This window comes from Meriones unguiculatus, chromosome 10 (assembly GCF_030254825.1).
Source record: "Meriones unguiculatus strain TT.TT164.6M chromosome 10, Bangor_MerUng_6.1, whole genome shotgun sequence".
NCBI lineage: Eukaryota > Metazoa > Chordata > Mammalia > Rodentia > Muridae > Meriones > Meriones unguiculatus.
The window spans coordinates 96,363,502-96,391,321 of record NC_083358.1 but is presented as its reverse complement, the minus strand read 5'-3'; the positions used below and the strand labels follow the sequence as shown (position 1 = coordinate 96,391,321).

The window sequence follows — 27,820 nt, the reverse complement described above, 5'->3', positions numbered from 1 at the left end:
AGATCCCTCGCTCAGATGTAGCCCATAGGCAGCTCAGTCTCCATGTGGGTTCCTGAGTAAGGGGAGCAGAGGTTGTCTCTGACATGCACTCAGTTGCCTGCTCTTTGATCACTTCCCCCTGGCAGTGTGGCTTTGCCAGGCCACAGAGGAAGTAGATCCAGGCAGTCATGACGAAACTGAATAAGCTATGGGCTGATGGCTGAGGTGGAGAACTATCCCCCTACCCCCACCTCCACCTTTCAGTAGGCTAGGGGATAGGGATGGGGTGGGGACAGGTAGGGAGAGACTGGGAGAAGATGAGGGAGGGGGCTACAATTGGGATATAAAGTGAATAAATTGTAAAAACATAAAAAATAAAAGTATATAAACAAAACTTTCTGACTTCTAAAGAAAAAAAAAAACAAACTATAGGTGCCTATTGAAAGGACCCACTCTGTGTTAAAAATCGTGTTGTTATGCATAGTTGCATTGTCTTAGAAAAATGAGAAAGTGTATTTTCTTCTCTATTTACATGGATATCTTGAGTGGGTCTTTTGGCTTCTGAAATATAAAATTACATATTAAGATTTCAGAATTGGGGGAGGGACAAGATGGCGGCGCCAGGAGAGCATTGCGTCTGGGGAGCAGGACAACATTTTTCCATACAGAGACCAAGAGGCTGAATTCTGGGCTTAAAACAACAGCGATCGTGTTTCCCAGAGGAAACCCCCATGGCATGGGAACCAGTCGGGTCCATGCTCAGGTCACCCAGCCAGAACCTGGAAGAGATCCCGGGTCCAGCAGGCACTAGGACGCCAGACCAGAGCCACATGCCTACGTATCCTGATCACCTTCCCAGGCTGATCGTTGGGCACAAAAAACACCACAGACTGGGAGTCCCTGTAGAGAGAGAATCCACAGGGAAGGAAGGAAACGGTTCTGACTTGGGTCACCCAGTCTTTCCTTAAAAAAGTCTCACAGACCGGCCGGTACGAGTAACCATCACTGAACTGGGCCCCAGCTGCAGGCACAGACAGTTGCTGCACACCCAGCTCTCCAGCACAGACAGAGCTGTGCACCCCAGGGCAACAGAGACTGGGAGTCCCTGTCAGGAGAAAACCCCACAGGGAACGAAGCAAAGGGGACAGACTTAGGCCACCCAGTATATCCCTGGAAAAGGCCTCGCAGACCAGCCCAACCCAGGGACCTGCTGTGCACCAGATAGCCTGCTGTTACCAGGAGAGTGGTACCCACCCGCCACAGATTACCGCTTGAGTACTGGGGCACAGAGCCCCAACCTCAGATCTACAAAAGCCCGGAATTCCCGAGATCAACCCCCAGGTACTGCTCCAACCGGGTATTCCTAACAAAACTGACCAAACCACGGGACACACAGGTTACAGCAGCAGATCACTAAATTTACAGCAGGAAACCCAAAAGCAGGGCAGCAGTCTTCAAGACTTCTCTGGGTGAAAGGAGAGCCCTCTCGACTAACAAGGACCATAGTTACCACTCAGATCTCTATGCCTGAGGTGAGCAGTGGCAATTCCTGAAAAACACTGGCCATTCAGTGACTATACCCAAAAAGCTGAGAAGGCTTTCTTCAGGAAAAACCATCTTCCTGCCAAGGGGATTCTCTCCACCATCGGATTCCAGGAACCACCAGAAACTAACCCCAAACACCTAAGATAACCTAATGTGTAGAGGCCAGTGTGAAAGCTCAACCAACAAAAGACAGAGCAATATGGCATCTCCAGAACCCAATTATTCAGGAGCAAGTAGCCCTGGACACCCCAGCATAATTGAAATTCAAGAAGATGACCTAACATCTATGCTCATGAAGAGGATAACGGAGGAAACAAATAAAATGCGTAAAGACCTAGAGGAAGATAAACAGATTATGGCCGTCCATAAAGAAATAGAGGAAGTTGCAGCCAAATAGTTTGTGGCCTTTAGAGAGGAAATGCTAAAATCACTGAAAGAAATAAAAGAAACAGAGGATTGTTCAAATAAACAGCTGAAGGAATTGAAGGAAAAATAGGAAAATACAGTCAGACAGGTGAAGGAAATCAACAAAATGGCTCAAGATCTGAAGATAGAATTGGGAAAATTAAAGAAAACACAAATGGAGGAAATTGTGGAGAGAAAGAACTTAGGGAAGAAAACAGGAACTACAGAGGTTAGCATAACCAATAGGCTACAAGAAATGGAAGAAAGAATCTCAGGTGTGGAAGATACAATGGAAGAAATAAATGTATCTGTCAAAGAAAATGTTAAATCTAAAAAATTCCTGACAGACCGTCCAAGAAATTCAAGACAACATAAAAAGACAAAACCTAAGAATAATAGGAATAGAGGAAAAAGAAGATTCCCTGCACCAAGGCCCAGAAAATATCTTCAACAAAATCATTGAAGAAAATTTCCCCAACTTAAAGGAGAGGCCAATAAGAATACAAGAGGCCTATAGAACACCCAATAAATTAGACCAGAAAAGAAAATCCTCCCGCCACATAATAATCAAAACAGTAAGTATACAGAACAAAGAAAAAATACTAAAAGCTGCAAGAGAAAAAGGCCAAGTAACATATAATGGCAAACCCATTAGAATCACACCTGACTTTTCAACAGAGACTATGAAAGCCAGAAGGGCCTGGACGGATATCATACAGACCCTAAGAGAACACAGATGTCAGCCCAGGCTACTCTACCCAACAAAACTCTCAGTCCTCATAGACAGAGCAAACGAGATATTCAATGACAAAAACAAATTTCAACAATACCTACACACAAATCCAGCATTACAGAAGACACTAGAAGGGAAAATACAACCCTAGAAAACTAGCTACTTTCAAGAAAACATAGGAAATAATTAACCTCACTACAGTAAAACAAAAAGCAACCAAGCACACAACCTTATGACCACAGCCAACATCGAAATCAAAGGATTTAACAGCCACTGGCCATTAATCTCTCTCAACATCAATGGACTCAATTCTCCAATAAAAAGACACAGACTAACAGAATGGATGCGTAAACAAAACCCAGCAATCTGTTGCATACAGGAAACACACCTAAGTCACAAAGATAGACATTAGATATTACCTGAGGGTAAAGGGTTGGAAGACGGCTTTCCAAGCAAATGGACCCAAGAAGCAAGCAGGAGTAGCCATTCTAATATCTGATAAAACAGATTTTCAACCAAAATTAATAAAAAGAGATGAGGAAGGACACTTCATACTCATCAAGGGAAAATTCCACCAGGAAGACATCACAATCCTGAACATCTATGCCCCAAATACAAGGGCACCCACATTTGTAAAAGAAACTGATAAAATTTAAACCACACATAGATCCCCACACATTAGTAGTGGGAGACTTCAACACCCCACTCTCAACAAAGGACAGGTCAACTAAACAGAAATTAAACAAAGAAACAATGTCTCTAACAGAGGTCATGAATCAAATGGACCTAACAGACATTTACAGAACCGTACACCCAAACACAAAAGAATTTACCTTCTTCTCAGCACCTCATGGGACCTTCTCCAAAACAGACCATATAGTTGGTCACAAAATGAGCCTCAACAGATACAAGAAGATTGAAACAATCTCTTGTATCCTGTCTGATCATCATGGGATAAAGCTGGACCTCAGCAACAACAGATATAGCAAAAAGCCTACACAAGCATGGAAACTGAACAACATGCTACTAAATGACAGCTGGGTCAGGGAAGAAATAAAGAAAGAAATTAAAGTCTTCCTAGAACTCAATGAAAATGAAGACACAACATACCCGAACTTGTGGGACACAATGAAAACAGTGTAAGAGGAAAATTCATAGCACTAAGTGCCTTCAAGAAGAAATTTGAGACAGCTCATGCAAGCAACTTAATGGCTCACTTAAAAACCCTAGAAAAAGAAGAAGCAGACACACCAAAAAGGAGTAGACAGCTGGAAATAATCAAACTCAGGGATGAAATCAATCAATTAGAAACAAATAAAACAATTCAAAGAATCAACGAAACCAAGAGCTGGTTCTTTGAGAAAATCAACAGGATAAACAAACACTTAGCTAAGCTAACTAAAAGGCAGAGAGACACCATCCAAATCAACAAAATCAGAAATGAAAAGGGGGACATAACTACAGACATTGAGGAAATCCAAACAACATTAGGACTTACTTCAAAAGTCTATACGCAACAAAATTTGAAAATCTTAATGAAATGGACAGTTTTCTTGATTGATTCAACTTACCAAAGCTGAATAAATAAAGGACCAGGTAAATCAATTAAATAGTCCTATATCCCCGAAGGAAATAGAAGTGTCATAGAAAGTCTCCCATCCAAAAAAAGCCCAGGACCAGATGGTTTCAGTGCAGAATTTTACCAGACCTTCAAAGAAGAGTTAACTTCAGTTCTCTTCAAACTCTTCCACAAAATAGAAATGGAAGGAACACTACCAAACTCATTCTATGAAGCCACAGTTACCTTGGTACCTAAACCTCACAAAGACCCAACAAAGAAAGAGAATTTCAGGCCAATCTCCCTTTCAGGCCAATCTCCCTTATGAACATTGACGCCAACATACTCAACAAAATACTCGCAAACCGAATACAAGAACACCTCAAAGATATCATCCACTATGACCAAGTAGGCTTCATCCTAGGTATGCAGGGATGGTTCAGTATACGGAAATCCATCAATGTGATCCACCATATTAACAAACTGAAAGAAAAAGCCTTCGTAGATGCTGAAAAAGCATTTGACAAAATCCAACACTCATTCATGTTTAAAGAATTGGAGAGATCAGGGATACAAGGCACATATCTAAAGATAGCAAAGGTGATATACAGAAAACCTATAACCAACATCAAACTGAACAGAGAGAAACTTAAAGCAATCCCACTGAAATCAGGGACAAGACAAGGCTGCCCACTCTCTCCATATCTCTTCAACATAGTGCTGGAAGTCCTTGCTAGAGCAATAAGACAGTTGAAGGAGATCAAGGGGATACAAATTGGAAAGGAAGAAGTCAAATTATCACTATTTGCAGATGATATGATAGTATATGTGAGTGACCCCAAAAACTACACCAGGGAACTCCTACAGCTGATAAACACCTTCAGCAAAGTGGCCAGTTACAAAATTAACTCAAAAAAATCAGTAGCCCTCCTGTATACAAAAGACAAAAGGGCTGAGGAAGAAATTAGGGAAACAACACCCTTCACAATAGCCACAAATGACATAAAGTACCTTGGTGTAACCCTAAACAAGCAAGTCAAAGACTTGTATGAAAAAATTTCAAGTCTGTAAAGAAAGAATTAGAAGAAGATATCAGAAGATGGAAAGATCTCCCATGCTCATGGCTGGGCAGGATTAACATAGTAAAAATGGCCATCTTACCAAAAGCAATCTACAGATTCAATGCAATTCCCATCAAATTACCAACACAATTCTTTACAGACCTGGACAGAAAAATTTTCAACTTCATATGGAATAACAAGAAACCCAAAATTGACAAAACAATCCTCTACAATAAAAGATCTTCTGGAGGTATCTCCATCCTTGATCTTAAGCTGTACTATAGAGCAACAGTAATAAAAACTGCATGGTACTGGCATAGAAACAGAATGGTGGATCAATGGAACCAAACAGAGGACCCAGAAATAAACCCACACATTTTTGGACACCTGATCTTTGACAAAGACGCCAAAACCATACAATGGAAAAAAGATAGCATCTTCAACAAATGGTGCTGGTCCAACTGGATGTCTACATGTAGAAAAATGAAAATAGATCCATACTTATCACCATGCACAAAACCGAAGTCCAAGTGGATCAAAGACCTCAACATAAAACCAGACACATTAAATCAGTTAGAAGAAAAAGTGGGGAATTCCCTTGAACTCATTGGCACAGGAGATAACTTCCTGAACAGAACACTAACAGCACAGGCTCTAAGATCAACAATCAATAAATAGGTCCTCATGAAACTGAAAAGCTTCTGTAAAGCAAAGGACACCGTCATCAAAACAAAGCGACTGCCTACAGATTGGGAAAGAATCTTCACCAACCCTTTATCTGTTAGAGGACTCATATCCAGTATATATAAAGAACTAAAGAAGCTGAAAAGCAGCAAACCAAGTAATCCACTTAAAAAATGGGGAACAGAGCTAAACAGAGAATTCCCTGGAGAGGAATATCGAATGGCAGAGAAACACTTAAAGAAAAATGCTCAACCTCATTAGCCATCAGGGAAATGAAAATCAAAACGATCCTGAGATTTCACCTTATACCGATCAGAATGGCCAAGATGAAAAACTCAAGTGACAGCACATGCTGGAGAGGTTGTGAAGAAAGGGGAACCCTCCTCCACTGCTGGTGGGAATGTAAACTTGTACAACCACTCTCTAAATCAATTTGGTGCTTTCTCAGACAACTAGGAATAGTGCTTTCTCAAAATAGAGCCATACCACTCCTAGGCATATATCCAAAAGAGGCTGAAGTACACAACAAGGACATTTGCTCAACCATGTTTGTGGCACCTTTATTTGTAATAGCCAGAAGCTGGAAACAACCCAGATGCCCCTCAACTGAAGAATGGATACAGAAATTGTGGTACATCTACACAATGGAGTATTACTCAGCAATGACAAACAAGGAAATCATGAAATTTGCAGGTAAATGGTGGGAACTGGAAAGGATCATCCTGAGTGAGCTATCCCAGAAGCAGAAAGACACACACAGTATATACTCACTCATATAGACATATAACATAGGATAAACCTACTAAAATCTGTACAACTAAAGAAACTAATCAAGAGAGAGGACACTGAATAAAACGCTCAGTCCCCATCCCGAAAGGCAAAGAGGATGGACATCAGAAGAAGAAGAAAACAGGAAACAACCTAGGAACCTGCCACAGAGGGCCTCTGGAAGTCTCTGCCCTGCAGACTATCAAAGCAGACACTGAGACTTATGGCCAACTGTTGGGCAGAATGCATGGAATCTTATGTAAGCAGTGGGAAATAGTAAGATCTGGAGAGGACAGGAACCCCACAAGGAGAGCAACAGAACAAGAAAATTTGAACACAGGGGTCTTCCCAGAGAGTCATACTCCAACCGAGTACCATGCATGAAGATATCCTAGAACCCCTGCACAGATGTAGTCCATGGCAGTTTAGTGTCCAAGTGGGTCACATAGTAATGGGAAGAGGGACTGCCTCTGACATAATCTGATTGGCCTGCTCTTTGATCACCTACCCCTGAGGGGGGAGCAGCCTTACCAGGGGACAGAAGAGGACAATGCAGCCACTCCTGATGTGATCTGATAGACTAAGATCAGAAGGAAGGAGAGGAGGACTTCCCCTATCAGTGGACTTGGGGAGGGGCATGTGTGAAGAAGGGGGAGGGAGGATGGGTTCGGGAGTGGGGGAGGGAGGGCCTTATGGGGGGATACAACGTGAATAAAGTGTAATTTAAAAAAAAGAATAAACATCTCGTCCTGTCTTAAAAAAATTACTAAACAAACTCATTGTAATACATATTTTTAAAGAGAAAATTGATCAACAAAAGATCAGTGTAAATAATAAGTTGGAGCATGTAAGATACTGTTTTTGAATCCTGATTTAGGTTTATGTCTAAGAATTTGGAATAAAGTGTGGGGATTGATTTACTGTTTATTCCTCACCTAGTGTGTGGCAGACACTGTGTAAGTGGTGTGTTTCCTGCTGGCGGGTTCACATTGTCTTCATGGAAGAAATTATTCAAATGGTTTGAAAATTATTTTAAATGAACACCTAATTTAATGAAAAATTTGTTTTGAATCCTCATATGAATTGTTATTCAAAATCATTTGAGTATAAGCACTGGGTACTAAGTCAATTGTCAGTCTTCAGTATAGGTGATCTGAAAAATGTTGAAGTTTTTGGTTTGTGTGAAGAGTTTTCTCCATCGTCGTAGCAAGTTATGCTCTTATTTCTCAAGTGTTTACGCTGCCTTGTCTAATTCTCTTTTTGTGTGTTTATTAGATAATTGATATAGGAGAGAGTATAAGTGTTCCAGATGAATTTACAGAGCAAGAAAAGGAGTCCGGAGACTGGTGGAAGCACTTGGTGGCAGCAGGAGTTTCGAGCGGGGTGACGCGGACCTGCACAGCGCCTTTAGAACGCCTGAAAGTCATGATGCAGGTAGTTTGCATGTACACTTCTCCTGAAGAGCTGAAGCCAAACGAAGAGTCCTTGAGAAGTGAAATTTCATAGTACTTCCCATTGAGATTTTATGTTTTCTTGACAATTTTAATTATTTTCTCTTTACTAGTAAAAGTATCTCTTCGTTTTCTTTAAGAGGCTCCTATGGTGTTTGGAAGGATTAATCTTTTTTTTTTTGTATTTCATTTATTTGTCTATTTTTCATGATTTATTCATTGTATATTCTGATTGTAGCCCCCTCCCTCAACTCCTCCCAGTCCCACTCTTCTTCCCTCCCCCACTGAAAGGGGGAGTTCTCCTCCCCTGCCATCTGCCCACAGCTAATCAAGTCTCATCCTGACTTCATCAATCCCCTTTCTCTGTGGCCTGGCAAGGCAGCATCGCCAGGGGCAAGTGATCAAAGACCAGGCAATCAAGTTCATGATACAGGCAGCCCCTTCTCCCCTTACTTGGGACCCACATGGGGACTGAGCTGCCTCTTGGCTACATCTGAGCTGCTGGTCTAGGTCCTCTCCATGTATGGTCCTTGGTTGGTACATTAGCCTCAGCAGGACCCCTTGGGCTCAGAAATTTTAGCTTCGTTGGTCTCCTTGTGGGGCTTTTGTCCCCTCTGGGTCCTTCTGTCCCTCCTTCTTCCATAAGACTCCCTGTGCTGTGCCCAAAGTTTGGTTGTGAGTCTCAGCATCTGCTTTGATCCCCTGTTGGGTGGAACCTTTCAGAGAACCCTCTATAGTAGGCTCCCATCCTGTTCCCTCTCTTCCACCACTTTTGGTGTCTATCCTGTTTGCCATTCTGAATGAGATTTAAGCATCCTCACTAGGGTCCTCCTTGTTGTTTAGCTTCTTTAGTCTGTAGATTTTAGTATGGCTATCCTGAATTATACTTGAATGTCAGTTCATTGAGATGAGCCTAGCAGATTAGCACAGCACTCACCATTAAGCTAGCAGGGCATTTGCAGAAGGATTAACTAAGAGGAATCCCCCTGATGGTGGCCAGCCCCATCCCATGGGCTGCAGACCTCCATGGAGGGAAAGGCACATAGGACTTCATTGTCTAAAGCAGGTGGTCTCTCTCTGCTTCCTGTCACATGATGGGAACTCCATAGTCCTACTGCCATGAATGAAACCTCTGAGGATGGGAGGCAAGAGAAGCCCTTCCCTGTGTGCCAGCTGCTTCCTAATTACTCAAGTTAACTTCAACTTAAAATAGCAGTCAATCCACTCCACCAGACTGCTTTTCAGAAACGTAGCTAACCTACCCAATAATAATTAAAATTTATAATTACAAGTTAATACTTGCTAAATACTTTTTCTATAAGAATATAAAAATCAAGAAAAATGCAGTGATCAAAATTTGTAATTAAAATTGTATATCTGGGTATTTTGTTGTTCTTTGTTGTTTTAGTGATATTGGTAGCCTTTGTTGATGAATTATAAATCGTTATTATAGTATTCTAGTATAATTGTGTAAAACTGTAATGCCACCTAATTATGAACGTTGTAATTTATCTGTAATTATTCTTCATTTATTCAAAATCTGTGACTCCGCTTAAATATTAAATTTGTATGCCACTTTCAGAAATATAGTGAATTAAAAGGATATTATTTTGGATTAAGGGAGCTTAGTTTATTCATTCCATACATATTTAGCAGGGTATGTTGTATATTGGGTACTTTAATGGGGATTAAGTGCTGTAGTTAGACACACTTTTTACCATTAGAGGAATTACAGTACGTCAGAGAAAATAAATAATTAGATAATAACTATTAAAATGCCATTATATAGCCAGACAAAAAGACTCAATACTAGTACTATGGGAATACCAAAGGTGATATATACTATTTTATTTCTCCTTTTATTTCCCATGTAGATGTATAATGATATATTGGTTAATTTATCCAGTGGAAATAAAAGGCTTTAGTTTAATAATCTAAGTATAGGGAATATACTTTAGTAAATGCTAAGAGGACAACTAACCCATTATCCTTTTATGTATTTGATTCTATGTATAACCCAGGAATATTTACTAGTGTTGTAACTGAGTAGAATTATTCAGTCAGGAAGCTAAATTTGGAAATCATTTTGAAAGACAGGGTTGAATATGTTCTGTTACATATTAAAGTAGAAAACCCAGTTTCCCCAGTAATGGGTCTATAAGAAAACTTAAAAATTTACATGTAAAGGGAAAAATATATGGGTATGTACAGATAGAGACATGGTTGAGAGGAACAGGGCACAATAGGAGATTAGCAACATAACACTAAAGTAGAACAATCATCCTCGCACTTAAGGAAGTACTTTATGCTTTCTCTGGAATATGCACATGGCAGACATTCGTACTGACGACCTTTGGGACCTTAATGTAGTAGGATAAGGGGTACATATGCACTGTGGTAATACTGTGACAGTAGACCTGGTAACTGAGACAGCCTCTTAACTGATTATTGGGTAGGTAGAATATACCGTGTGTCCGAGGTCTGAGTAGGTTCAGGAGACCATTGCCCCCAGGGGCGAGACGTGCTCCATGCCAATTGACTAACTCCATGTTTTCCTCCAATTTTGAAAGTCATTTAAGGTTCTTAAATTACTTTTTTCCCTTTTTTCTTAAATTTTTCATCAATTACACTTTGTTCATTCTGCATCCCCCCATAAGCCCCTCCCTCCTCCCATCCCAATCCCACCCTCCCTCCTCCCTCTGCTTGCATGCCACTCCCCAAGTCCACTAATAGGGGAGGTTCTCCTCTCCTTCAGCCATTGAAGCAGGACATTCTCCCCAAGCATGGTTGGATACCATAAAAAGCTAAAATGATACGCTCAGGATGCGAGGCTAAGCACTGCACTCAGGGTCAGCTGCTTTCGACCCAGAGAAGAGCATGTCTGATTGCATGCGGGTTGATGCCCCAGGTCCCGCCTCTGAGAAAAAGGTATCGGACGGTCTGATGCTCTTTGGGTGGATGACACCTAAATGAACATCTGTACAAAGTCCCAATTTATTTCTAATATCAGAGATCAGACCTCTACTCTTGCCTGATGCGTCTAAAACAAAAAGGGGGAACTGTAGAGAGCTGCGGAATGCTATGCCTTAAAGATGGAGCTGGTTTCCGCCTTCCACCTTCCCGATGGTGAGTGCTCTCTGTCACGAACAACTCCACATTTGGCTAAGGCCGAGGATCTGGCTTGCTTCCATGTATGTGGACCTATCTGCATTGCCCCCGTGGCATGCCTGGGTTGGCTACCCAGAGGCTATTTAAGCTGTGGGCTGGCTTTCCCCGGGGTCCGAGGATTGTTCAATGTTCCTGAATAAACTGCATTGAAAAAAAAAAAAAAAAAAGAAAAGGAAGGACAGATATAGAAACTAGGAGTAAAGAAGATGAAGGACACACTTCAAATAAGAAGATATAAAATGCTGTTTTAACTCATCTTCACATCCAATGGGATTATAAAAGTGGGATGCAGTGGTTGTTTATTTACTTTCTAATTTTATCCTGGAATTTTTTCTCAAATAAATAATAAGATAAACACTAAAAAAAAAAAAACCAAAAAGAAAAAAAAAAAAAAAGAATATACCGTGTGGATACACTGCACAGGGGTGACTCATGACCCCGGAAAACAAGGTGGAGTTAAACTGTGGGTGATTTCATCATCTATGCTAAACAACAAGCAATTAAAAAAAACATGAAATGTTTATTTCTATGATTTCACTTTATTTGAAACACGGGACACAAAACAATGGGTAGAGGGAAGACGACTATAATTTTTATGTGTAATTGGGGACAAGAAAAATACCAACATTGATTTTATATGACTGAAGGAAAATTAAACTGCTGTTGACAGTTATGAAATATATAGATATAATTATTTCACCAACAATGAAATAATTTTTATAGTACCACCAAAATAAATTGATAAATAAATTTTCTGTTTATTTCTAGGTTCATGGTTCAAAAGTGACTAAAATGAGATTGGTTAATGAGTTCAAGCAGTTGTTAAAAGAAGGAGGCACTTTTTCTCTTTGGCGAGGAAATGGTGTAAATGTTTTTAAAATTGCACCAGAGTCAGTACTCAAGGTCGGGTCCTATGAACAGGTAAATTGTTATTGACTATGGGGTTTTAAATGTTTGTGATTTAAATTTAATTTTTGAAAGTTTAGACTTTTGTGAATGAGAACACTAGTGTATATAATCGGTAGTTATCAATGTAAATATTACTAATTTTACTTTTATTTGATTTCTTACTGCTTTAAGAGCACTTCTGTAGGTTGCATTGTATTATTGGCAGATCTGTGACTATTTTTTTAAAGTTAATTGTCACAGCATAAGAAGTGTTCACAAAGCAGTTCATAATTTTTTTTCTTAGAACTGTTTGAATGTTTTTCAGATATTTCAATTTGTCAGTAATTGAGATTCTTATTTAGTAAAGACAAAGTTGAAAAATGTACACTGAATTTCAAAATTTGTCAGTCTGATTTAGGATTTTACTTTTGCTTAAATGATGAGAAATCAGTTTTCAAATACTGCAGTTTATTTGGGTCTCATAAGAGTTTAAGAAAGCTCTATATGCTTCTCAAGTTTCTCCTCTTATTGTAAATTTTAGAGTAATTTTTTTAAATAAATTTTTAGCTATGGCATTAAAGTGCTTCTTTTGTGTGGACTTATTCACATAGTCACAGGACCTCAACATTATAAAAGAGTGAAGCTATTCTTTCTCAGGTCAGATAGTTGAAAAGCAAGAAGATAGATGAGTAGGATACAGGACTCTGTTTGAAATGATTGTCTTTAGACTGTACAGCCCTGTAGGAGCTAGTTTTTAACTCTATTTTATTTGGGTTCCTTATGCCTGTCCCTCCCTTCCAATCTCCTGATCCCAAGGCAGGAGAGAAAGAAGGTTAGAAGGGACAGGGGGAGTAGACTTCTTTAGACTTAGTTCTGGTTGGGTAGTATCATTGGGTTTTTTGGGAAAATACTAATCTCAGTAGTCAGGGTATCCAGTAGTCCAGCAAAACAGCAACCTTCTTCTTTCTCCATCTGTCTCCTCGAAGCGATCCTTCCTCTCTGGGCTCTGGTATTTGTCTTCAGAATTAAACTAACTGCAGCTGGCAAAGACCACACTCCTCTCTGAGCCGCACGGGGCTGTTATCAGCTGTGGATAAACTAAGGCAGTCCCATATCCCACAGTTGGGATTAAAATAAAAACATATTTGCATAACATAACTGAGTTTTTAAAGAAACCAAAACTTCCACTACATAGTCCTTTCTTAAATCAGGATTTGCTGACCATTCAGCAATATTGTTTTTATCAGGTACTGTTCACCTCATGTGTTACAGACCTTTTCCTAAATGATAGAGATGTAGCAAAAACACAAACAAACAAAACAAAACATCTTTATGGATGTTAAATTAATAAAGGATATGAATGAATGAATAATGAATGAATGAAGGATGGTATGTCAGTCAGAGTCAGTGGTTACTGGGAAAACAGAGTAGAAAGGCTGAGAAGTCTTTCAAGGAGTTTCACCATGAAAAGTCAAAGAGGAATGAAGTGGGAGCTGGGATGGGGAAGATAGGTCTAAAGAGAGGGATATCCTAGAACTGGAAAAGGCAAGGCAATGTTTCTACTAAATTGATTCAGGTGTGTGTGTGTGTGTGTGTGTGTGTGTGTGTGTGTGTGTGTTATAAGAGACCAAGGGGAGTATGGTTTTTTTGGTAAAAATTGGAAGTAAGGACCTGTTGGAGGCTTGAGGAAAGAGGAGAAAATATGGATTAGTTCAAGAGAGTCACAGTGCAGATAGAGCAAGGAAATGAAAAAAAGATGGTTGGTGGCAGTTGAAGTTAGTGACTATGAGTATAAAGTTGTACCAGGCAACAGATAGACCCAGGAAACCTTAGTTACAATACCTTTTGAGTTTTGGCAGTTTCATGTATTTCAGTGTTTGTTATGTGCCTACACATGAGCGAGGTCTTATACTGGAGTCTGGGAATAGATGAGAAAACAAGATAGATATGGACTCTGCCCTTCCAAGTTCATATTCTATCAAAAGTCTGTTGAAATTCAGGGACGGTTCATCTAAATGAAAATACTGATTTAAGAGACAAAAACGCCGTGGTGTAAATGTATAAAAGTGGCAGGTCAGATTGTGTGTTCGTTGCTGTTACAGGGAATGTCTATGCCGTCATTTAGGAGGAAAAAGAGAGTCTGACTGCGTCAGTGTGCTGCCTTCACTACTTAAGGGGGCACACGGTGACACAGATGACACTCCAGATAACACACTGCTACTAACCACGTCTTTGACTTCGGATTTCCAGTGTGCAGCCCTGGTGAGCTGGAAAGGGAGCAAAGAGGCAGCAGAGGCCATCCTTTCCCTATTTTGTGCAACTTTTGATGAGTGACGGACAGCAGCCTCCTTCACATTTTTTCTCTTTAGGCCCCACTCTGCTTCCTGCTGGCCCCTCCAGGGAGATATTGCCTTGTAGGTATACCAAGAACGAAGAGAATGCCACAGAAGATGTGAAAAACTAAGTCATTCCTGTGCTGTTGTTCTTGTTTTCTTTTCTTTTTTCCTTTCTTTTCCCTTCTTTTCTTTTCCTTTCGTTCTTTCTCTTTTTCCTTCCTTCCTTCCTTCCTTCCTTCCTTCCTTCCTTTCTTTCTTTTTCTTTCTTTTTGAGACAGGGTTTCTTTGTGTAGCCATGGCTGTCTTGGACTCACTTTATAGACAAGGCTGGCCTCAAACTCCCAGAGATCCACATACCTCCACCTCCCTGAGTGCTGGGGTTATAGTGCATGCACCACTGTGCCTGGCTTTGTACTTGTTTTCTTGCTGTCTAAAAGCTCTGTCTTTCCCTCTGTTTAACCACATCCCTTTCCACATTCTCTGAGGCTCACTGTTCTCTTGACTCATAGCATAGAATTTATTGGGGGACAGGTGCTGAATGAGGCCAGGTCAAGTGAGTTGCAGTGGTTCTCCAGAGACCACCTTTTACATTTTTGGGCTCTGTGCAAACTTTTCATTCCAATTAAGCCTTTTACAATTTCTCCCCATTTAATGTGCTCTGGACTTTTGTAAACTTGACAATATACTACTTTGACGGTCTTTTAATTATTTCTTAACAAACGGTGCTTTTCCTGTTTCAACTTTGTTCACATTTTCTCTTACATTTTTCTCCATTTTATGGAAATTCTTTCTAGAATCTATACCTTGCATTTCCTTCCCCAAAAAGAAAGTTACTTTATCATCTCTTCTTCCTGCTCTAGTCTGCTGGTTGCTTTTATCACTTAGTGTAAATTAGAGGTAGGCCCAGGGGCATGTGACAGGAATCCTCACACAACTTTAGATTGAAATTCATCATCCCATCACACGTGGAAATCCGAGGAAAGGCAGTTTAGGGAGAGTGCAGAGATGCTCTGTAGGCAAAAAGAAGTATAGTCACTTCTGGCTCACTGTCTGTCTTCTGTTGTGGTCTCCGTTGTCCTGAGTCTGAGATGGAGTTCCAGCAATCAGATCTAATGTCCAGGCAATAATTAGGGAAGGAACTTTCCCTTCTAGGACACTTTCCAAAAGTGACATGGAAGACTTATTTCCTCATGCCACTACACCAAATTTCGGGATCAATAGGTCTGGCTGTAAAGGAATTTAGGAGTGTGGTCTTTAGTTGTGAAACAAGGAGCTGCAAATGAACTCATTTCTTAGGGCGAAGGGGAGAGTGTGTATCGGGACACATCTGGCACTCTCAGTCAGGTTTTCTCTTCTCTGTTAGGTCTGTTTTAAACTATTTGTCCAGGAATAACTGCTTCCTTTAGAACAGGGTGTGTAGGCTTGTTTCCAGAACAATGCCTGTTCGTCAGTGAATGCCAGTGTTACCCAGCGTCATTCTGTAGATGGGAAGACGTGGGCAAGTGATGATGCAGCACTCACTGAAGTGATGGTTGGTTGGCAGAAGAGTCAGGGTCAAGTGATGATGCAGCACTCACTGAAGTGATGGTTGGTTGGCAGAAGAGTCAGGGTCAAGTGATGATGCAGCACTCACTGAAGTGATGGTTGGTTGGCAGAAGAGTCAGGGTCAGAGCCCACGTCTTCATGTTTCCGTTCCTGCATCCTGAGATGTTGCTTTTGAGTAACATTAGAGGTGCACAAGATTCACTGTAAATCAAATTAGATACCAACATTCGTCAGTGATTAAGGGAGACTATGGGGAACAGCATGTAAGGAGTTAAGAGTCTTGAACTGTGAATGTGGAATTTCAGTTAAAGACGTTTTTAGTATTTATTTGTCTGTCTGTCTGTCTGTCTGTCTGTCTGTCTCTCTCTCTCTCTCTCTCTGTGTGTGTGTGTGTGTGTGTGTGTGTGAGTGTGCAGGTTAGCAAGGCCAGGGTATGTGTGTGGAGGTCAGAGGAAAATGGTCAGAAATCAGTTCTCTCTTGCTCCCTTGTGGGATCTGGAGTTCTAACTCAGGTCATTAGGCCTATAGGCCCTTTATTTACTGAACCATCATTCTTAGTTTGCAGCCACACTTTCTGAATTCACATTCTGACTCCACCCCTTTGTAGTTATGCAACAGAAATGAAACTAGAACAAATGGTAATTCAATTCCAACATGAGTGTTAGCTGAGGGCTTTTCTTGTTTGACCTTTATTGAATGGAGATAACCTCCTTTTATACCTATTTGAAAATTTTCCCCCAGAGTTTTCATCATGAATGAATGTTGGGCTGCCTTCAATGCTTTTTCTGTCATGCTGCAGCCTGAATGTTTGCTGCTTTGTAATTTTCTCTGCCAAATAAACTATTCTGTCACCTTTGAAGTCTGACCGGCAAAATCCCAAGGCACAAAAACACATATAGTAATGCTTTTAGATATGTATGCATGATTTGCCTGCCTGCATGTATGCATATGGCTTGTGTACCTACTGCCTGCAGAGGTCAGACTACAGTGCTAGATCCCCTAGAACTGGAGTTAAGAATGGTTGCAAACCTCCAAGTCGGGGCTAGGAACCGAACCCATGTCCTTTGTAAGAACAGCAAGTCCTTAACCACAGAGCCATCTCTCCACTCCCACCCTAATTCTTTTAACAAGTAGTTGACCTGTAGGCCTGTTCCCGGTTATAGTCCTCATGAGCGTTACTGTTCTGATCTTTCTTACTGTAGTTGTAACAAAATAACCTGTCATGTTAACTCTTCCAATTATCTAGTCAGCCAACACTCTGTTGAGTGCTATAAGATGATAAGAATGCAACCCTTGTGTATGTTATTTGCATGCTCATTATGATGTAACACATTTATGAATAGACTTCAGTAATTTAACATTGCTATTGAATTATTCCACAGGGGAAAGTAAAAGAAAAAAAGGTGAATAGAGAGCTTTAACTTTTCTATTACATAGAAACTAAAATTTAGTATTGTACTAGGTTGTGTTAAATAATCAGCACCTGACCTATATTTTAATATAGTTTTATACTATTAATGTTGTAAAACTTGAAAGGCATATATTTTAGTAATACTATACATTTCAATATTTTTATCTATACAGTATAAGAAGTTACTTAGTTTTGATGATGCTAATTTAGGAATTCTTCAAAGATTTATAGCTGGTTCCATGGCTGGCGCAACTTCCCAAACCTGTATTTATCCCCTGGAGGTATGTATTATCATAACGTTTTAATTAAAATCATGCTATTGATGCAACTAACAATCAGAAATGATTTTGAGTTATTTTAATAACTTTGTAAGATTTGAATCTTGTATAAAGTGTGAGTCTCAATAGACTTTGTTGTTTAAGACAAATGGTATTGTAGTTAGAGTAAAACATCCATTTATTTATCTAATCATTCATTAGGCAGATATGGATTGTATGCATGCTACACTGAAGCTACTTTGCTAGGTGCCGTGTCAGATCCAAGGGAGATTCAGATGAGGGCTTTGATCACATATTTGATAGTTTAGAAGGGAAAATAAAACATGTACAATAATATTGATGATCCAAAAAAAATATTGATGATCCAAAATTTAAAAAAGTTCTAGAAGATAGCTCACTATATAGTACTATAGAAACTTAAAGGGGAGAATTTATTTATTTCTAGTTAAGAACCCCATGAAAGACACAAATGGAATGTGTGTGATCATGGCAAAGACTTTGAACATGAGGGATTATGAAGAAAGACATTTTAGGTAAAAATAACAGGTTAAATAAAGAAAAGGAAGTTTTAGTAAGTAGACATTTAGTTTTAGACTATTTTGTTGTTTGTGTTTGGTTTTTTGAGACAGAATCTCATTCTGTGCCTCACAGTGGCCTGGAAGTCACTATTTAGCCCAGGCTGACATTGTGCTGTGGCAGTCCCCTTGCTGTGGTCTCCTAGTGTTGCGACTACAGGCATAAGCCACCAGAGATTCTGTGATTTCTCTAAATTTGTAAACGTGATAAAACAGATCTCACTAGATTGCTATGTGAGTTAGGTGAATCTAATCAGCACATCTTTATTATATTCTTTCACACCTAGGTGATAAAGACCAGGCTGATGGTAGGTAAAACTGGAGAGTATTCTGGGATTATTGATTGTGGCAGGAAGCTTCTGAAGACAGAAGGTGTTCGGGCCTTCTGCAAAGGCTACATTCCCAACCTGATAAGCATCGTACCGTATGCAGGCTTAGACCTCACCGTCTTCGAGGTAAGTTCATTCTCAAAATATGACATTCCGCATCATATTTGAAAATGGGATATGACTTTGCATGAAATAGCTTCTGATCAAGAATGAAACTGAATGTTTTTATTTGTGTTTCTCTTAGAAATATGGTCATCTAGTAATTTTTTCAAAATTCCCTTCTTGGCAGTGATGATTATAGACATAATTTCTGATAAAGTAGTAGTTCTCAGCCCCACATGTGTATCAGACTAACCCTCTTGACGGTCTTTAAGAGAATCAACTCCTTGGCCATATCCTGAGGTATTCTAATTAAGTTATCCCAGGAAGGACCTGGATCTCAGATTTACTAACTGCTCAGGGGACTCTGATGCACAGGTAAGGTTGAGAAAACAGAACTTTTCTTGCATGGTTGTTGTGAAGATTAGAATCATGGAGACGAATAAACGTGGGTTAGAGATGAGAGCCAGAGTGGAAGGAGCATCCTAACAGTTACAAGCAATGGTATCAGGCAGGGGCATGGCATTTCATGACCAGGACCATGTGTATGTCTCTGGACAGATTTGATGTTGGCATAAAATGGTATCCAGTTAATTCCTGTGAGAATTTCCAGAGGTTTTGCTCTGGCCTTTAAAGCTAAAGCAATCAAAGGAAAACAGAAAGCAAAGCCAGGCAAAAAGCACCTAAGAGTCACAGAGGTACAAACAGCCTGCAGAGCTGAACTTTATTCTAGTTGGAGCTGCAAGTCCGACGGCCCTTTCTTCTCTATCAGCTTCTCAAGAATTACTGGCTGGAGCACTACGCAGAAAACTCCGTGAAGCCTGATTTAACAGTCGTGCTGGGCTGTAGTACGTTGTCTCACACCTGCGGCCAGTTAGCCTGTTTTCCTCTGAATCTTGTTAGAAATCGCATGCAGGCAGGTGAGTTCACTATTTTAGTTTAATGACATCGTCACTAAGGTAACAACCATGTTTTAAATAAGCATGAACTGATAATTTTAAAAGCAGGAAACCCATAGAATTGATAAATAAAGGACACGCTAACCAACATAAAGCACCAGATCTGAAAGAATTGTTATTATTTTAAAGGTTTATTTATTTTATCAGTGTGTGTTGCTTGCATAATTCTACATGTACTACATACATGCAGTCCCTGGAGAGGCTAGACGAGGCCATTAGATCTCTAGGAACTAGAGTTATAGATGGTCATGTGCCTCCACATGGATGCTGGGAACTGAACCCTGGTCCTCTGGAAGAGCAGCAAGTGCTCTCAACCACTGAGCCAGCTCCCATGGGACCTTTTGTAAGTTTCAGTTTTCTTTTTCCTCCACAGTTCTGCCTGGAGCCCTCCACATTTGCTTCAGTTATCTTTTTACGGAGATGTAGAACAGTAGAAAAGATTAGCTTCTTTTAAACCAACAGCTAACCCACAGAGGCACACCATTCCTTGTTTTACTGTCACTGTCATGAGCTTCTTCAGGACTCTCTGTATGTCAGCCTGCTTCGGGAAGGGATGGTAAACCCACTATGTGGTCTGTTTTTCTTGGCGAAATGTTAGGGGTCTCACAGTGGGTAATATACTTTTATTTTCTTTCTCCCTCTTTTTTTCAGTTAGGCTTTGGGTTTGATTTATATCACACTTGAGATGGAGAATTTGCTTATCCAGCATCACTCATGCCTTCTATTAAACTACCCTTCAGTCTCATTTCCAAATGCCTCTGTGAAGTCTCTCATAAAAAACTTGCAAATTATTCAAGGGAACTTTCTGCAGTGATGGAAATCATTTATATCTGTACTGCCTGGTATAGTAGCCACCCATTATATGTGGCTATCAGGCATTTGAAAGGTACTAATGTGACTGAAGAGTGAAATTTTAATTTAATTTTAATTAAATTTAAGTAGCCACATGTATAGTCACAGCTTGTGGGGGTTTGAATTAAGATTGCCCTCATAGGTTCGAGGGAGTGCCACTATTAGGAGGTATGCCTTTTTGGAGTAGGTGCCTTTGTTGGAAAAAGTGTGTAACCAAGAGATGGTCTTTGAGGTATCAGAGGCTCAAGCCAGGTCTAGTGGCTCTCGGTCTCTTCTGTAGGACGTTCAGCTCCTTCTCTACCATCATGTCTGCCTGCATCCACCATGCTATTATAATCATGATAATTATCTAAACCTCTGAACTTTAAGCCAATCCCAATTAAATGTTTTCCTTTGTAAGAGTTGCTGTGGTCATGATGTCTCACAATAATAGAAACCCTAACTAAGACAGAAGTTGGTACCAGGAGTGGGGTATTGCTGTAATAAGACTGACCATGTTTTTGTCTGGAGGAATGTGGACTTTGGGACTTTGGATTAGGAAAGTGGTAGAACACTTTTAGTGGGGCATAATGGACCATCCCAGCCCATCCAGACAGTGGTGCTGAGGTGATTTGCACTGGGAGAGCCTGGCTCAAGAGGTTTCACAGGAGAAGAATGTTAGTATATGGTCTAAAATCTGTTGTGATATTTTGGTGTTGAATGTAGCTGCTTTCTACCCTTGTCCCCCCCCCAAAAAAAAATCTTTCTGAGGCTAAATTAAAGAGTTTTGGATAATTGCATTTGCAGAGGGAGATTTCACAATAGCTTAGTGTGGAGCATGGCCACTAATAGCCATGTTTATGCAGATCAAAAGGAACAGGCTAAGCAAGGAAAGTTGCAAAAATGTACAATTTGAGGAGAAAAGGGGCACCAGGAAGTGGAATGGAGCAAAATCCTGTGTTCAAGAAGATCAAGAGATTAAAGAAAAATCTGATATTTAATGGAATAAAGGGAGTGGTGACCTCAGAGCAAGATTCCACCCACATAAGCTTTCGACTGTGAAAAGGAATTAAAGAAAAGCTTAGAGCCAGATGTGGTATTGTATGTTTTTAGTCCCAGAACTCAGGAGGCAGAGGCAGGCAGATCTCTTGAGTTTGAGGCCAGCCTGCTTTACAGATTGACTTTCAGGACAGCTAAGCTTAGGCAGTAAAGGAAACCATCAAAACCAGAAAGCTGGTGAGGATGGAACTGAGCACGGGGGCCACGTGCCAGCAAGCAGCAGGACTTGACAGCTTCGGCCACGTGGTTCTGTCTGTAGAGTCAAGGGTAGATGAAAGGGCTATGGACTCTTCCTCCTTGGCTAAGGAAGGCCACGAGGTCAGGTGTATGTCGGGGATGCCCCCGGATGGAGGCCCAGAGAGGCCATTGTGTGAAGCTGTGAAGGTGAAGCCTGGATTGCCTTGGGGACTGGAAAATGTTGAAGATGTCAGAGCCGTGGGTATGTGCTGGGGAGAGCTGCTCACAGGGAGTGGAGCCCACCCGAGAGGAAGAATTGTAGTCAACAAAGGTGAAAGGAGTTGGAGATCTGCAGACCATTTCGACATCAGACATGGAGGTGCAGTGCTTGGAGTTTGCCCAGCTGGTTTCCAGTCTTGCTTTGGTCCAGTGTTTCCTCACTATGCTCCCTTTTGGACTTGTAATGTACATCCCATGTCATAATATGTGGAAGTATATGATGCTTTTTGATTTTGACTTTATAGGGGATTACAGTAAGAGATTGCATGAATTTCAGAAGAGATTTTGAACTTTGGACTGTTAAACAAATTTGAGACTGTTATAGATGCTGTGGACTTTTGAAGTTGTACTAAATGCATGTTGCATTGTGATATGGCTACAGTCCTATGGGGGGCAGAGACTAGAATGTGGATACTATCCTACAGAGCATCGTAAGAGCATTCTATATATGAGTATCCTGTAAAGTGAATTCAGTTTCTATAAATCCTCATCTGTTTCCTTTTGTGTAAATATTAATATCAATATTTTATATTAATATTTGGTATAAATCTTTAATATGTAAATATTAAATGCTGAGTTATACTGTTTATTGATTAATTAATTCAATTTAGTTATACTGTTTTTTAAAATTTATAGCCAAGATGGAAAAGGAAACAATACGTATGATGCAGCTCATTCAGCAAATATACACTAAAGAAGGAAAGAGGGGATTTTTCAGGGGTTTCACCCCTAGTATCATCAAAGTGCTTCCTGCAGTGGGCATTGGCTGTGTGACTCATGAACAAGTGAAGTGGCTTTTTGGATTAATCTAGAAGTGGAATATCAAACTGTCATCATTGTTTTAATCACTAAGTTATAAGATGATACCTGGGTTATAAGATGATCTTATTTTTTTCTAAAAAGAAGGAAACACCAATTAATTGTAAAATTACTTTGTCTTTATTATAAAATATACAAATTAACAAAAGTTTTGATGAAGTTATTTAAAAATTTAAAACCATTTATTATCCTAGAATTCTTATTTTACATTTCCTGTTACCTTCTTCTTAATCCTAAAACCAAGTTTTGACTGGATGTTAATGTATCATACAATTACATTAGAAAACATTTGGTAAGCTACACAAGTTTTTTTGTTGTTGTTGTTGTTAAGCTTGAACATGTTTTACACAGTAAAGCAAAAATGCATTTCAATTTGATGTTACAGTTAATCTCTTCAGTAAAATGGACAGTCCGAGTCACAGTTCCATCTAGAGTGTTATGGATTGGGTGATGTGGTTTGTCATTTCCCTTGCTAGTCCTCTGTCCCCTTCAGTTCTGCACATCTGACCCTCCCCCCCACCCCATCCCCATGAAGATGATTTTCTCTTTCTAGACATCTTTGTAGATAGGAGCTGCCTCCCTTGCCTCACCTCAGGGAATTCCACAAACCCTGGAATGTTTTGCTCAGGGCAGCAGCTCCCCCCACCCCCACCATTGTGAGAAGGGTTGGCTAACATTTCTTCCCCCCCATTGTGAGAAGGGTTGGCTAGCATTTCTTCCCCCCCCCCATTGTGAGAAGGGTTGGCTAACATTTCTTCCCCCCCCCATTGTGGGAAGGGTTGGCTAACATTTCTTCCCCCCGCCATTGTGAGAAGGGTTGGCTAACATTTCTTAGTTGTTTCCTTTTGTGTCCTCCACAGTCACTACTTACATCAGCTCTTTTGCAGCGATCTCATGGAGACTGGTTGCTGGAACTGGAGGTGGGGCAGCTATCTCCTCCTGGAGGGGGAGGGGGAGGGGGACTAAATGTGTGACTCAGAGCAGAGTATCTCTGAAGTTCCTCTTCTGAGTCATTACTTTTTATTTGCTGTGTGAATGGGAGCTTCAGGAGTCATGAAATTGACTGAGCAATAATGCTAATATGGCCTTATATTTCAGTTTTACAATAAGATGACTATTGTCAGAACTCTGTTAATAGTTCTGTATTAATTTTTTACTCCATTAGCAAGTATCAATTGTACAAAATGAGCAGTTGCACTGTGTCATTTTCATTTACTATGTGTTTTGATCACATTCAGTGGTAAACTCTGGTTAAAAAGTGAGTAAAGGACTTGGAATGACACTTCCCCAAAGAGAATATACAAGTGACACAATTAAGGAAAGCTGCTTGACATTCCTGACCACAGGTAAAGCAAATGAAAACCTAAATGAAACCCCATCCTATGCCAGCATGATGGCTATTATTACGAAACCCCCAGAGAACAGCAGGTGCTGCTGGGAACATGGAGAAACGGGAACCCTGTGCACTGTTAATGGAGCACAGTGAAACTTCTGTGGAGAAGAGTTCCTCAGTAGACCTCATATGGCAAAAAGGAGGATGGCTGTACGATCCAGCAACTTACACTGTTTCAGAAACAATTCAAAGCAGGGTCTCCGTGAGCGACCTGCTCATGTGTGCTCATCATCAGCCTTGCTTGCAATAATCAAAACGTGCAAGCAACCTCAAGTCCATCTACAGCTGTGGTATCTGCAGACGATGGAGAGCTGTTCCTGATACGCATTCCAATCTGGATGAGCCTGAAGGATATTACACTAAGTGAAATAAACTAGTTGCAAAGGACAAATGCTGTACGTTCACGTGTATGAGATGCCTAATGTGACTAGCCTCATGGAGGCAGGTGGAACTGTGGTTGCCCAACTGGCTTGGGAGGGAGGGTGGCAACTGGAGTTACAGATGGTTGTGAGCTACCGTGTGGATGCTGGGTACCAAACCCAGGCCATCTGGAAGAGCAGCCCATGCTCTTAGCTGTTAAGTCATTCTCCAGACCCCATCCCACATTTCTTATGTTAGAACCCTTTCGAAATGATTATGTTGTTTTCTGTCTCCCCAGACGTGAAGCTATACTCTGTGAACATAGGGGCTTCAGCTGGTTTTCTTCGTTGTTCTCTCTCCTATTTGGAGGTGTTGGGTGGTGTGGTATCAGGCATCCAGTGGCTATTTAATAGTTGAATGAGCACCATATATGGGAAGGAACATCTTCTTACACTTGCTTTATGTTCGGTAGAGGACAAGGGCTTATTATACCATCTCTTGTGACCAGTCTGTTTGCAACCTTAAAGCCCCTTTTTTTCCTAGAACATTGAATATTATTACAATATAGTACCTGACTCTGAGATGATTCAGGGAAGTAATTTATATAAAATAATTAATGTTACTGTAGTTTCCCTCCCACCTTTTGTGTGTGCTTGTGTGTGTTCATATGAATGAGAGTACATGTGGAGGCCAGTGGTTGACAATAGTTATTTTCCTCAGTCACTCCTTACCTTGTTTAAATTGTATTCGATTTTGGGGTGTGTGTGTGTGTGTGTGTGCAGTGAACTTTAAAAAAATTCCCGTGGTTCAAGTGTTGTCTGGGAAGCTTACTGCCTCCTTTTGCTAACCTAGGCCTCTTGAATCTATCCTAGGCCTAGAATGTTTTCAGCCTCTGAGACTTAATACTTAATAAGCTCACCCTTTCTTGTTCTTACTGAGCTGTGGGCTGGCTGGTTTAACTCAGTTGCTCTGGCTCAAAATCCTCTCCCAGCTGACTTATTCAATCTGGCTTCTCTCTCAGCCCCTGAATTGCTCTGCCCAGCCTCAAACTAATTCTAGCAATCTACTCTAATCTCTTGGCTCATTTGGTCTTCACCTGAGTTCTCTCTCTGTAACCTGTCTCTCCATTACTGTCCCTCTAAAACTGCTTCCTCTAACTCTGCATTGCCCATTAAATATCCTATGTAATTACCGTAAAAAAAAAGATTTCAGTGTTCAATGTTTATTTGAATTATGCCCTGAAAACTATATATTTAATAGAAATAATTTTTATCTTCTTAATAACAATAGACAATTGATCAATATTGTATATTTCTATTTTATGCATAAAACACCAGTAGCCCCTCTTCCCTCTACTTACTCTCTCCTTTCTTTCTCTTTTCCTCCCTCCATCTCTAAACCTTTATGCTTCCATCTTTATTTCCCTCCTTCCTTCTGCCTCTCTTCTTTTTCTTTCCTTTCTTCCTTAAAAGTTAAAAGCCACCTGGGAAGTTGAGCATGTGACCTGAAAGGGTATCATCTGGAGAGTAGGTACAGCATGACTGGAATCTGTGAGTGAGCATATACGAGCTTTCTTTTCTATGTTGCACAGGCTTGCATAGTTTGCAAATCGGCCTTTGAAGTGGACAAGGCCCCATATTCCCCTCTTTCATAGATAGGTTTACCTGTGATCCATTTTCCTTCACAGGAGCAAACTAAGTAAAACCAGTTCCTTGTGACCAGAACAAAAACAACCCATAGTTGATAAGATGTTTTCATGAGGTCAGCAGTATGGTAAAAGCCATCCAGATGACAGGAAGAAACAGCGCTCACTGAAGATTGAAATTATTTCTATTAAATATATAGTTTTCAGGGCATAATTCAAATAAACATTGAACACTGAAATCTTTTTTAATGGTAATTACATAGGATATTTATTATATATCTGTTTAAAAATTTACTGTGTATCTCAAGGCAAGCACAACCACATCAAATATTTGCAGCCCTGAACAATTAATAGCAAGAACAAGGATTGCAATGTACATGTTTTGATTTAAGTGCGCCAAGATTTTCTTCTTCCCCCCATTATTTCATTTTTTTAAATTTTATTAATTACACTTTATTCACTTTGTATCCCCCCATAAGCCCCTCCCTCCTCCCTCCTGGCCCCACCCTACCTCCCTCTTCTTCACCCATACCCCTCCCCAAGTCCACTGATAAGGGAGGTCCTCCTCTCCTTCCTTCTGATCTTAGTCTATCAGATCTAATCAGGAGTGGCTGCATTGTCCTCTTCTGTCACCTGGTAAGGCTGCTCCCCACTCAGGGGGAGGTGATCAAAGAGCAGGCCAATCAGATTATATCAGAGGCAGACCCTCTTCCCATTACTATGTAACCCACTTGGACACTAAACTGCCATGGGCTACATCTGTGCAGGGGTTCTAGGTTATCTCCATGTCTGGTACTTGGTTGGCATATGAGTCTCTGGGAAGACCCCTGTGTTTAAATTTTCTGGTTCTGTTGCTCTCCTTGGAACACTGAAATCTTAACACAGCTTTTAAATTTGAAAAATGCCCAGGCATTATTTTAAAGCCAATTATAATTCTGTTATTTAAAACAAGTACAATTGTTTTAAAATTGTATTCAAATGATTTAGTAATGATGGTGATTTCAGTAATTCAGTGCCATGTTTTTACAATTGAGAATTGTTTGCATTTATTTGGGGATGGGAGGGGTTGGGCAAGAGACAGAATTTACCCTTTTAACTTGGAATTCTGACTCCTAAATGACTTAGAGAATATGATAGAATTTCCAATGATCTTAATGTGACATGAATGAGCCTCAAGTGAAAGGGATTATTTCCTCACTACACTGCCAGGACATCTAGGTTCCTCTTTTACTTCATGATACAATCATCGTATAGTGAAGCTGTTCAGTACACAGCCTACGTTGTGATCATCGGGTTTTAGTAAGCATCAATGGTGAGGACTTCAGAACAGGGCTGGTCCTTGGGCAGAGCCTGATGACTTATCGTAAGTAGCACAGGGCAGTTAGCAGCTGTCAATAAAAAGGGTAAGCATGTCTACCTGCTTAGACCGTGAGACTCTGGAATGGCTGTTCAGACAGATCCTCTACCACTCCCCAGGACCCAAAG

General features: G+C 40.4%; 1 protein-coding gene across 1 annotated transcript in view; it reads left to right on the top strand.

Moving 5' to 3' along the window:
* The window catches only part of LOC110561782 (mitochondrial adenyl nucleotide antiporter SLC25A24-like), a 53,841-nt gene extending 30,758 nt beyond the window's left edge, over nt 1–23,083 (top strand). The window contains exons 5-10 of the mRNA XM_060393289.1: nt 8,009–8,167; nt 12,121–12,273; nt 17,706–17,813; nt 18,673–18,840; nt 19,586–19,733; nt 22,755–23,083. Of these exons, the coding sequence (XP_060249272.1) occupies nt 8,009–8,167; nt 12,121–12,273; nt 17,706–17,813; nt 18,673–18,840; nt 19,586–19,733; nt 22,755–22,930 (912 nt within the window). The 3' untranslated portion in view covers nt 22,931–23,083. The remainder of the gene's footprint in view (nt 1–8,008; nt 8,168–12,120; nt 12,274–17,705; nt 17,814–18,672; nt 18,841–19,585; nt 19,734–22,754) is intronic.
* The last annotated feature ends 4,737 nt before the right edge of the window (nt 23,084–27,820 follow it).